Source organism: Natator depressus, chromosome 1, assembly GCF_965152275.1.
Source record: "Natator depressus isolate rNatDep1 chromosome 1, rNatDep2.hap1, whole genome shotgun sequence".
Classification (NCBI taxonomy): Eukaryota; Metazoa; Chordata; order Testudines; family Cheloniidae; genus Natator; species Natator depressus.
The window spans coordinates 204,716,750-204,730,020 of record NC_134234.1 but is presented as its reverse complement, the minus strand read 5'-3'; the positions used below and the strand labels follow the sequence as shown (position 1 = coordinate 204,730,020).

At 45.5% G+C, this 13,271-nt stretch overlaps 1 protein-coding gene across 1 annotated transcript in view; it reads left to right on the top strand.

The window, feature by feature from the left end:
* SPAG17 (sperm associated antigen 17) overlaps positions 1-13,271 on the top strand; it is a 292,210-nt gene that overhangs the window by 222,531 nt on the left and 56,408 nt on the right. The window contains exons 27-31 of the mRNA XM_074975143.1: positions 5,679-5,826; positions 6,624-6,847; positions 7,135-7,279; positions 8,410-8,564; positions 9,024-9,209. Of these exons, the coding sequence (XP_074831244.1) occupies positions 5,679-5,826; positions 6,624-6,847; positions 7,135-7,279; positions 8,410-8,564; positions 9,024-9,209 (858 nt within the window). The remainder of the gene's footprint in view (positions 1-5,678; positions 5,827-6,623; positions 6,848-7,134; positions 7,280-8,409; positions 8,565-9,023; positions 9,210-13,271) is intronic.

Here is a 13,271-nt window from a genome sequence, read left to right as displayed (position 1 = left end):
TATTGTGCCTTGGCGAAGGCCATACTAAAGAAAAGTGCAGTATTTGTCATTCTTTTAAGAAAAGAATGCAGATCACTATAGATGTTCGCCTGAAGCAACATCACAGGCAATGAGGCCTGTCTCGGCACCTGGACCTTTTTTGGATTCCTTTATCAACCGTCCTCAGATGGTCCTCTGCCTCTGCACTAGTTCTAGACAGACCCCAGAACTCTGATCTCCCTTTGATAAAGGACAGGGGTCATTCATCATCTCCACATGTCCCTCATAAGAGGACTCATAAAACAGACTGGAGCCATCCAAGACTGAAGAGGGATTCATCATCCTCTTCACTGAGAACAGGGCCTCAGCCTCAGCAAAACTCAGGAACCCAGGATAGAGCCAGGGCATCAACCCATTTCTCTCCGGAACCAAGGTGAGAGGATCCTAGTACTGTACTGTCAACTCTGGAACCATCTATGGGACAGCCATTGAATTCAGTACCTATGTACATGACTGCTGCTCCATTACTGTCGGTGCTGTTGACCCTACACATTTACATGGTAGCATCAGACTTACTTTGTCTGTCTGTACAGGCATCCCCATTAACTCAGAACGTCGGGGCAGGGCCAGTGCTTCAGGCTAGTTCAAACCTTTTGTCCTCTTCAGCTTCACGACAAAGACTGCCCTCAACTCCGGTACCAATGAAGAAGCAGGCACCATCCATGGTATCTATGCTGACTGGACTGGTACCGATGCATCCCCTGCCCTCAGCACTGTCTACATCATCAAGTTTGGCATCAGCATTCTCAGTATCGGTGGGTTTCTCAGGGTGGGAACCAAATAGCTCCTCGGCACCAGTCCCTGCTGCAAAGCCCTCTCAAGGTGCCTTTGCAGTGCCAACCATGGTTCTGCTTATGGTATTGACATTAACCTTACTCCACTGGGCAGTGGACAAGTCAGGCTATCCTGTGGCCCCATCACAATAGTACATCTAATGCCCACTGATTATTCAAACAGCACATCACACTCCATGATGGAGTCCTTCAGCTCTTCTCTAATCCTGCCTTGACTAAAGTGATAAAGACACCCATGTGGGGTAAACATTGGTACCGAGAGCAGAGTAATTCTCGTAGTAAAGACAAATCATCCTGTCCCACTGTGTACTGGTCTCCTATGCCATACCCTATGTCTCAGTGGCCCCGTCGGGATCTCTGTGTGCGAGCAGCCTGTGACACAAGCACAGGATAACATCCATCCTCCTGAGCCACCTCCTTTGGAGGACCCTTTGCCAGAGGACCAGCATCCCGTCCTTGTCCTCTCTGGATGAAGCAGTGGCCCTGAATGCAACTTCTCCTGTCCCAGATTATTTCATTTCCTACCAGGAATTGCTCAGGAGAATGGCTGCAGCTCTTATACTCAAGCTGAACTAGTACAGGAAAGTAGTCACAAATTGGTGGACATCCTCTAGGCAACAAACTCAGGAAAGGGTTGCCTTCCTAATTAATGATGCCTTCTTGCAGCCAGCCAAAACTTTGTGGCACACTGTAGTGCAGTGGTTTTCAAACTTTTTTCCTGGGGACCCAGTTGAAGAAAATTGTTGATGCCCACTATCCAATGGAGCTGGGAATGAGGGGTTCAGGGAGTGGGCTCTGGGCTGGCGCAGAGGTTGGAATGTGGTGGGGGTCAGGGATGAGGGGTTTGGGGTGCAGGAAGGGGTTCCGGGTTGGGGGGGCTCAGGGCTGGGGATGAGGGGTTTGGGGTGCAGGAGGGGCTCCAGATTTGGGGGGGCTCAGGGCTGGGGTAGGGGATTGGGGTGCAGGATTGGGGCACGGGACTGGGGCATGGACTTACCTCCCGTGGCTCCTAGTCAGCGGTGCAGCTGGGGTGCACCGCGGAACGCGCTGCGCCCCGGAAGCGGCCAGCAGCAGGTCTGGCTCCTAGGCCGAGACGCGCAACTCTCACTCACAGGCACCACCCCTCCCCCCCACAGTTCCCATTAGCCAGTTGCTGGCCAATGGGAGTGCAGAGCCGGTGCTCGGGGCGGGGGCAGCGCCCAGAGTCCTGTGGCCCCGCAGCATAGAAGCCAGACCTGCTGCTGGCCACTTCCGGGGCACAGTGCGGTGTCAGAAAAGGTAGGCACTAGCCTACCTTAGCTGGGCAGCACCGCCGACGGGACTTTTAATGTCCCGATCGGTGGTGCTGACCAGAGCAAGGCGACCCAGCACCTTACATGGCGCAATCCAGTAGTGGGTCGCACCCACGGTTTGAAAAACACTGCTGTAGTGGTCCCTCAGGCTCAGAATCGGAGGGAGGCCACTCCGTGTCACTGCATCAGGCAACAAACAGTCGATTAACAGTCTATGGCTCTGTCCTTCTGGTGTGCAGAGCAATAAGCAGTCCCTAGCCCAAGAGGCTTGGGCTGGGGCAATCACAGTCTGGGCTCTGACTCTCTGGGCAGGGCAGAGCATGGAGCAGGCTTTCACCTAAGCCTCCTGGCTAAGGCAGCCAGCAGACAAACAATCTGGGGCTCTGGCCCTCTGTACAGGGCAGGACAGAGCAGGGAGCAGGCTTTTGCCTAAGACTCCTGGCTAAGGCAGCCATCAGACAAGTCTGTGGTTCTGGCCCTCTGGGCGGGGCAAGCCACAAGGAAAGCCCAGGCCTTCTGGCCTTGGGATGAATAGCTACCCCAGTGGTGGGTTTTGCAGCAGGGGGTCGGGGACCTGGGCCGACCCTACTCCACTGGGTCCCAGCCCAGGGCCCTAGCAGTGACAAATGGTTCTACCACTGGGTCAGCAGGGATCCTACCGAAACAGGCTCCCACAACAAAACCAGAATAAAATCTGGTTTCCCTGGACCACTTCCTACCACAGTCTGGACGGGGTTTCTGTAGTCCTGACTGGGTCCTCTGTCTCCTTGGAGTACACTGCAGATGGCAGTCCCAGCAACTCCTCTCCAGCATCGGTCTCGTCGGGGGCAGGTGCTGCACAGAGCCAATTCAGCTCCAGAGTTCTGCAGCAGGCTGGAGACATCTGCCTCCTCCCCTCCTGGCTCTCGCTTGACTGATCTGCAGGTCCTGCCTTTTCTAATTCCTGTCATGCCCCTCTGCTTCCACAAACACACAACACATACTAATAGTTAATAGCGGGCCCCTTGAGCTGCTTGAGACCCTAAGCAATTGCTTAGTCTGCTTATGCCTAGTGCCAGCTCTGGTTTCTACTCTCAGCCAGTACCATGGCTGCGAATGAGAGGTTGTGGCAAGGAACATTTACGTCTACCCTGAAGGACAAAGGATCTAAAAGATTGGACTCATTAGAGAGACAGATTTATTCTGCTGAATCACTCCAAATGAGAATTGCCAACCTGGTGGAGCATCCAGATCTGATGCTTCTTTTGGCAGAGTTGTCCTGCAATCTTTGTTTTAGTGGACTCTGAGCACCCACCTCTTTACATCATGATTCATGTCACTGTTTGTGAGTCACTAAGAGTGCATTATTTATGGACAAGCCCTTGAAGATGAAGAAACACTTAGTTACTTTACAGTAACTATGAGTCTTTGAAATGTGTTGTCTATAGATATTTTGTGACCTGCCCTATGAAGTCCCTAAAACACCTGGATTCTGTAGTGGCAAAGGAACTGAGTGGCAGTCGGGGCTCCCCTACTTTTTTTGCCTTCAGCATAGGGCACAAGGCCACTCAGGACACAAGTACAACCCAACAGAAACTGCTGGCCAAAATATTCCAATCTTGAGTTCATGGATAGGGTGACCATATGTCCCATTTTGGCCAGGACAGTCCCCTTTTTTAAGCCTTGTCCCAGACGTCCTGGTTTTTTTTTTGTTTTTTTGGTTTTTTTTGGCAAAAATGGGCATTTGTACTGTTTGCTCATGCCAGTTACAAGTTGCTCTGATCAGCTGGCAAAAGCAAATGGAACAAATGCCCAAAAAAGTGGGTAGTGCCCCCGTCAGGAACCTTTGAGGAGGACAGGGGCGACACGAGGTGCTGGGCATGAGGCTTGTGCAGTCAGCCCAGGGTGCTGTGGGGCTCAGGAGGTCAGCCACAGTCCTGGGTGGCGTGGGGCCCAGGCAAGTAGCAACGCCAAGTGGCTCGGGATGGCCCCATGTTGGGGGGGCCTCAGGTGAGCGGTCATGCCAAGCTGCTCAGGCCAGAGCCATGCCATGTCCTGATTTTACTTTTATAAGTATGGTCACCCTACTCATGGAACATATGTGCATTGTCAGCATACACCTACCCCCATCTAATCTGTGCTTACATTTGCCACTGCCCCAGTTTCCCCTTTTGGCCTCCTCAATAACCCCACAAAGGGGCTGGTTTATTCACAGAAAGTTTAAAATTTAAAACAAAACTCCCTTTGGTGAGCTGGCCCTCTGACCAGGTCCCTCAGAGTCCCAAATAATGTCTGTCACCACAAGACAAAGTTAATGTACTCAATTCTGGTATCTTGTGCCACTCCTGGGGCCCCTATTCAGTCCCAGCCTCTTGATTCTCTTCTATCCTCTTCTCATGATGCTGACTCACAGAGCAACCTTCCTTGAATCTTCCCCTGGTCTTTATCATGCAACCACTCCCGGGGCTTTTCCACATGGAGTCTTTCCCTGCTCTAGGGTTGCCACCTTTCTAATGGCTGGTAACCAGACCTTGAGGCCCTGCGCCCTGCTCCACCTCTTCTCCCCATGGCCCCTCTCCCGTCTCTTGCAGGGTCTTCACCAGTACAGCCAAGGCTGCTTTGTCCACCACCTGTGGGATCCGCGGGGCCACGTGCAGCAGCTTGGCCCCGGAGGCAGTGTCTGCAGTACTGCCTCCTTCCTTCTGCTTAGGATTGCCATCTTTTCCACGGATCAAAAAAAAATGGACATCAGGGCTTGTTAAACGGCACCCAGACACAGAAGCTGAAACCCAGTCTGTCTAGGAGAAAACCAGATGGGTGGCAACCCTACCCTGCTTCGTCTCAAGCAGCAACTTGCAGGGCTTGCTACCTGAAGTCCTTCCTTTCTCCCAGGAAGAGATCCAAGACCTCCTGTCCCTGGGCAGGCCTCTGTCTGCCTTGTGACTCTCTCCTCTGTCTTGCGTGCCTTCATGAAGTCCCTCTTATCTATACTCCAGAGGCACATGACCCACCTGTCACATGGCAATCTTCATTCTCCACCTGGGGAGGCAAGTTAAGGGGACTGGGCCCATCTCCCTATAAAGAGGCCCGCCACCCTGTGACATGTACCAAGAGTGGAGGATATGTGGACAACCTATCATAAAGAACCACATTTACTGTGAGTATGTAACTTTTTCTTCCTCTATGAGCCACTGTCATGGCAAAAGCTAGATACTCCAGTGCTGGAAATGACCCATCCCTGAACAAAGACCAGTACAGTGAGACAAATGAGCTAGCAGGTCTGTAAAAAGTGGCATACAAAAACCTCAGGAAATATCAACAATTTAAATAGAATGGTCATTATTTTTTATGTTTATAATATCACCATGTAATTCAATAGAATTACTGTTTATTAGAAGCTTGTGCTGTTACAATTATTGATCCCCATTGATTAGTGATCTTTATCTCCTGTACTCTAAGGCTTCTTTCCTTCTTCACTATCTACGACTTTCATTTGAACATTTTCTCTGCTTTATATTCTTTTTGTTATTTGAAATTATTTTAACATAAAGAAACTGCTTTGTTTTCTCCCTAGGTTCTTTTTCCTGATGGCACGGTGATCAAGAGTCCCGATTCTGGCCCTGTTCTAGCACCATCACCTGCAGTTAGTACACGATCATCCATTGCTGAGAACAGCCTACATATCCAACCATTGCCTTCTACTGAGATCAGCATTAAAAAAGGTAGCATTATCAGTGTTAATCTCCAAATGCTTCAGCTGAAATTATGGCATTTTAGCAAGGTCAGACCCAGCAGAAAAAGTTTTTCTGTAGCCTGAAAGTTCTGCCAGTGTTGAGAATATGCCATTTTACCTGCACTTTAGTGTTGCAGTACGTCTCAAGTTTGTCACCTTTATAAGCATTAACATCTCCTCTTTCTCTCCAGCCCTTTCTTTTTCTTCAAATGTGGAAGAAAACACACAAATGAAAATATATATATGAGTTCACCTAGCAGAGTGACCCAATACAAAGTCTATTAAAGTAAATCCTCAGACCTTTGGTAATACCAAATCGCCAAGACCTTATTCACCTTTTACTCTGTCCTTATTCAGGGACACTCCTATTGAAGTCAACGGATATTTGGCTAAGTAAGAGCTGAGTAACAACTGAGTAGGGACCTCAGAGTACAGCTCAAAATAATTACCCATAATCATAACATTAACTTGTACTTTATTGGGGCCCTTATCTCATGAATAGAAATTTCTGACTGAGCTCATCATCAGTAAAAACCTGTAGAAAATCAACTCTGATTTCATCCTGCAGAGACAGAGAGAAGGCAAGTGAGACCACATTTCAGGATTTCTTGGCCTCAGTTGGGCCTCCAGCCTCACTTTACACATTACAGCAAGCTGTGGTTTTTATTTTGCAATGTCCTGTTTCGATATTCCAGGAAAGTTTATAGTTTACTGACACATCTTTTGAAGTTCTGTACTACATATTACACTGACCTAACCCATAGGTGTTTGTTTCTGTTCTTACAGGAAAGGGTGGCCACAAGGGTAGCACAGCACCAGCAGCCAAGTATGAGTTGCCTGATTCTGCTGTTCAGGAACCCCTGCCTACTCTGCTACAACACATAGACAACCAGATAGGCACCTGGATAACAACCACCCCATCAGGCATTCAAGTGGGCACTAAGGGAGCAAACAGAATGGATCTGAAGCCACTGTTAACTTATCAGGCAACTGACCCAGTTAATGGAATGGTACTGCTATTCTAATATCATAGTTCTATCCTACTGAGTTTAAAGATCTGGCTGATAGCATTTGCTCATTGGATGTTTCCTTAGATCTCTAATATTATACTCTTAAAGATACGAAGGTATTAGATTCGGAAAAACCTCTGAACTTTCAAACCACTGAGCTATATAAAATTGTGTTGTTTAGCTTTGTCAAATGTGCAGTGTCTTATCTTATCTATCTAATGTATTGATACTGCTGTTACAGTGGTATCTGAGAGCTAGTGGAAACCAGTATTCTTTTACCTTTCCAGGTTATGATAATGCGAGAAGACAAGGTGCTAATGATTCAGAAAAAGGATGATACCAAGATAGTGGATCATGCTGATGGTACTAGAATCACCACATTTTATCAAGATTATGAGGAACCTTTTGTATCTGAGGATAATGAAGAAATAGGTAAAAACAAAAAGGGAGCAATTCCCACTCCTGTATCTTGTAAAACTGTGATCTTTCAACATAAACAATAAATTTTCCAACCGTGTTATATGTATAGCCTACACAACAAATCTGATATCTCAGTTGTCTAGGATGGGCTTCTTTGGAGAACTTTCTTTCTTCAGGAGTTGTTATAATACACTTCACTGTGGCAAAGAAAGGTAACAAGCAGGTCTTTCATCCATCCATCCATCAAGGTACTTATTTGACCCTTATCACTGTAGTAGTAGCTGCATACTTCTCATTATTTAAAAAAAAAAATCCCCCTCTTTCTTTCCTGTCACCAACAAGCATACTGAGGGTGTTTGATTTTTAAATTACTGAATCTGTGAGAATGTCAATACTATTGTGAGAAAGCCTAGGTGCAAAGAGGTGCATTTTACATTTGTCTTTGAATGCAGTGAGGCTAATGGTCATTCGTATTCCTTCTGGCAGTATGTCCCTTTGGTCCAGTTGCTGTGCAGGTTCTGTCTCTCAGGGTCAGATGCCAACTCCTATTGGTTGACAGTGACATTGTTCTAGTGGAATGTAGTGGGAGGTTCTGGTCATGAAGGGAGAGATGGTTACTCAGGTAGGACTATGTAGGACTTTGAACTGGATTCTGTATTCAAATGGAAGCCAGTCCAGAGAATAGCATACCAGGATGGTGTGTTCCCTGTGACCTGTGTTGCTGAACAGGTGGGCTGATACATTTCCTCACAGCATGGGGCTTCCTTCCCAGATATAAAGAATTTCCATAGTACAGCCTACATGTTACAAATGCATGGATTATTGTGGCTAGGTCTACATTTGATAGACTACACATAATCTTCTGACAAGCCGTATATGGTAGTGAGGATTTTCTGCTATTGTAGCTACTTGGATTTCCAAATACAGTGCAGAGTCTAAGAGAATCCCAAACCTACAGATTGCTTTGAGAATATAAGAGCAGGTGCCTTCAATTAAAGGAATTTTTATGCAGAAGAGTTCAACAAGGTGCCCTGTGCAAGAGCTGAAGGACCAACCCTATTAGAGATAAAGAAACTGAGACACAGATTTTCCCACAGTTCATGTCCTCCTGTTTGGTGTGGCTAACCTGTGTTCATTCTTAGGTGAATCCCCACAAACCATCAGAAGGAAAGTAAAATGCATACGAGTGGAGAATCCTGACTTTGCTACGGTTATAACAAACTGTGAAGACAGCACCTGTTGTACCATCTTTGGAGATGGGACATCTATTATAGCAAAGCCACAGGGAACGTATCAGGTGAGCATTAGTCTAAGATTATAATAGTGTAATGTATGTGTTTATGTGTTCTGAACTTCTCATCCCTGCCTTTGTCTCCTCTTACCCGAGCTATCATAACTCCCTTTCTATGGCCTTTCCACATCCTGTCCGGATTCCAACTGTGCAGAATGTGGCCACTCCACCTATACTCAAACTCCACAACTCTGTGGATTCCCATTTACTTCAGAAACCAATTCAAAATTGCTCTCATATTAAAAATGTTAATGTTTAAAATATTGCACAGACTAACATCAGCCTATGTTGTGGGCTTTGTCTTTCTCTGTTTCCCTCTCCACTCCCTCCAAACAGGATAATTAAATATTAAAGGTGTGGATTGGATTTTTCTTCCTGAATTCAACAGTTGCTCATTTTCATATTGCTTCTAAACTCAGGAGTCAACCATTGGCAGCTGAACCTCCTCTCCTCTTGTTATGGCAGGTGTTACCCTCCAGTACCGGCTGCCTTTTCATTGATGACGATTGTTCAGCAGTTTATTCCCATGAGATTTTCAATAAAACTCAGCTTCTCTGCAAGCGTGAGGAGAAACGAGCAGGGAGATACGTTATGAAACACACCTCCAATGTTATCTGTGAGGTGCTGGATCCTGAAGGGAACCTTTTCAAGGTAAAATACAAAGAAAGAAGTGAGAGCTTGTATTTTGTGTTAAGTATTTATTTATTTACCCACTTTGTAAATGGAGAGCTTTGTAGCCCTGTAGTATTAATACTGTGGGTGGGCAGCTTAGCCAACCAAATGTCACAGCAGCCGGGCACTGGATATGGTACCTCAGAATAGAGTGGACTTCAGTCTGGAAGTGACTTTTGGAGCTCCTCCACCTTTAGAGGTAAGTAAGAAGTGTCACACAAAATGAGACCCTTGGTGTGCAGTTGCATCACATCTGTAAAGTTACACTGATTAATGTGCCTTATTGCACTAATCTAGGCAAAGGAAGTAGCTATAAGAGTAGGGATCTGAAGAGGGGAAAGGATACTGATCATTTTCTTACAAAACCCCACCAAAAAATTTAACCCTAAACTACTCAGTAAAGCAAAACTAGATGTAAAAGGTATGATTCAGTCTCTAGAGTCACACTGCTTTGTGTTGTGATCCTTTCTGATCTTAAAAGCTAGATGGGTTTGAGCTATTAGTTAGTACTGGGACGTAAGTCCATGAAGCAGCATCTAGGGGGTAGGAAGTCACATTGGTTACTAATCAGGAGGTGTTTTTTTCTGATTCAGTATTGTGCTTCCAGTGTGGTGCTAAGTGGTGGTGTGTTTCCACATGTAATCTTTTTCTTACCATAACTTCTTTATAGTTAGGTTTGCAACCAGCTTTCATTTTTCCAGCTTCCTTTGCTAGCTTAATTCAGCCTTGTGAAAGGGAACACTCACTGCCAGTGCCGCCTAGGGCTCAGGCAGGGATGTGGGAGGTTGTCTTACTCCCAGGTGTTCTACTTTCTTACTACAGCTCTGCCTGTGGTGATCTGCCCTCTCCATGACACAGCCCTCCAGCCAGGTCACACTTTCAACTACATATGAAGAGTCTGATAATGGGAAGGTCTTCAGAACTCAGCAGGGGATTCAGGGCTTTCCCCTTGGGTCAGGGTCATGTGGTCCAGACCTTCATATTTTCAGGGTCTCCCTACAACTAGGTTCCCCACCTAGGGTTGTCCCTCTTTAGGGGTTGGTAGGGAGCTCGGGCCCACCCTCACCACTGGGCTGTGATCCAGGGCTCAATGGTACACGGCTAAGTCCTGCACCTTGGGAGACTATATGGCTTACTCCCTGGATCACTTCCTGCCGGTCCCCTCTCTTCCCCCAGGGTAAAGTAAATAACTTAAACACAAAGATACAGTCTCGACCTTCATAGTGTCACTGGTCCCGTCTTTGTAGACTTGGTCAGGTCTCTGTAGTCAGCCTCAGACAGCAAGAATTCCTGTGATGCTTCTTCCCAGGAGCTCAGAATGCAGGTGAGCTCACATCCACTATCTGTGTCCCACTGAGCTACTCTGCTCCCCTTTTTAAGCTCCTCCTCCAGCCTGTGCAGGCTTTGCAGGTGCTGTGGGGTGGGGCTGCCTGACTCAAGAGTGGTACTTTAACCCCTTCCTTTCCAGTGTAAGGTTTGTGCACTCCATCACAATCACCCATGGGTATATGCATTATGATACAGTCTTTAATTACATGATCACATACTGTTTTTTTTCACAGGGCCCCAGGGTCATTCAATGCACAAGCTGGACAGTGCTCACTAAATGAGCAGCAATGCAATAATTTGTTTTATTTTCATAGTTCAATGTATGGGCCCAGCCCTTATTTACTGCATGCTATTCAAACCTTGCTCTGAAGACAGAATTTTTAATTTCCTCTTGGGCTTTTCTATGGCACTTATCACTGTTGTAGCTAATATTTCACAAACATTAATTAATTTAACTTCACAACATCCCTGTGAGATGAGGTGGTATTAGTCCCATTTTACAGATGATAAACTGAGGTACAGAAAGATTAAGGTCAAAAGTTTCCACTAATTTTGTGTATCCAATCTAAGACACCTATGACCTGATTTCTCAGAGTATTTAGCATTATGTAGCATTTTACATGTTCAAAACACAGCTTCAGTTGACTTTACTTGCAGCCATGAATGCTCAGCACTTTTTCAGAACAGACCCCAAGGTTTCAAGTTGGGCACCCAGAAAATGAAAAATTAGGGATCACCTGTGACTCCAGCATCACACAGGCAGAGGCAGGTATAGAATACAGTTCTATAGAATACAGCATCATCAACTGCCAGAACCATGAGACCTTCTCCTCTCTTCCTGCAATCTCCTGCTTCATTCACAACATATCTTCAGACTTGTACAACAAATGATGTGTAGCATTTCCACAGACAACAACCTCCTTCATTTTGCACAATCCTGATTCACCCCAGAGTAGGTCTATCCTGTGCACTGAATGAGTCAGAGGTCATGTGGAAAAAATAATATGTGGTCATGTAATTAAAGACTGTGTCATAATGTAAGGGGCAAGGGGCAAATCAAGATTGCACAGGCAACCTTAATTCTGGCATTTCCTGACTTTGGAGTGCTTGACTTTGCAACCTTAATAATGTATGTTTATGTAGTTTTTTGAGTGTGATTTCCTAGTTTTTAAAAAAAGCGAATAGAAAATCAGAAATTCTGTTATGTGGCATCATATTGATACCCATGTTCATCATGTAGCCTTTTATTTTATTTAAAGTGAATTTACTGATTACACTACCATGGGTTCAGCTCCAGTTGCTACAGTTTTAGATACAACAGAGTGAAATTGTCTCTGGTGCTCTTCTCAAATGTGGAGGCTCTAGGAACACACGAAGTCCATGGACAATGACCACAGACACAATCAGAAGTACAAAGTCTTATCTGTACTACAAGTTTTATTAAAGCAATAAGTAAAGTTACAATTACCCATGCATATAGATATCCTGCAAAAACCTATGCAATAATTATAACTCTATTTGTAATCATATCCTCAAAGATATTCGTGGGTCTGATGGACCACTCTATAGACGATAATTGCAAGAGGGATAGTTCCTGCTGGGGTTCTTGTGGGGTCATCCCTTGAGTCTTCCCACTTTTACCCAACCAGGCAACCCTCTTTTGTATTGTAATTCTGGCCACACTTAACACCTTATACATATGCATGAAGGTGTTAGTCAGCCGCCTTTCCCATATCTGTACTTTCACACCCCATGAATATTGGTGTGCCCTGTTTTTCATAGGTTGTTTGTAGTTCCTCTTATTCTCATTAGCATTTATGCATGACATGTATCCTGCAGTCAGGACAGACATTTAAATATGTTACAATCCGGTGTCTCATGGTCTCAGACAATATATTTGCAGTTTATTGCAATCCATTTTTCTGTAACCTCACCTATTGGCACATCTCATGCAGTAACCCTGTGACCTTACGAGCATAGGGTTATTCCTAGGTCATTCACTCATGTCAAACATTCTTAAACCTATGGCCTAGTATGGCTAAGCTAAAATCTTACAGGTCTCAGGCTGTAGGCCTTGTATTTGAGCCATGCTTTACTTATATACCTAATACACACTCATCATTCCTAAATACTTATCAATCCTATACTTCTATAATCCTACAACTTAAATCTATTTTGCAAGCATTGATTATATGTGAAATAGCATATGAGTTGACCATGACATCACATGGTACAATGATAAAAAAATGAACTAATTAGCTACAATCAGTAGGGTTGGAACTTTTAGATCCACCACACACAGACCTTAGCTACTTACTTGAGCAAAGGAGTAATTGATAATAGTAGTACGTTGTCATCCTCTCTGTGGGCCAACATTGGAAGGAGTGGGACACAGACTTTGCCAGTGAATTTCACAGAGGTTTGCTGACAGTAGAGGAATGATGAAACTCTAGAATCTAGAGTTCCATTCCAGGCTCTCAAGGGGAGTCTACTCTAGTGGACACAGACTCTTTTGCCCATTCTCCCCAAGCTTGACTCCTTCTGCTCCATCCTTTCCAATGACCTATCTATTCCCCACCCCTAATTTGTTGTCTCTGTCCTGTATTCCTTGCCTAACCTGTTCCGGTCACCATTCTTCAGACTTACCAGCCCAGTCCCAGTCTCCTTACACCACCAGTCCTAGTTTCAAACACTGGACTCACTGTCTGAATC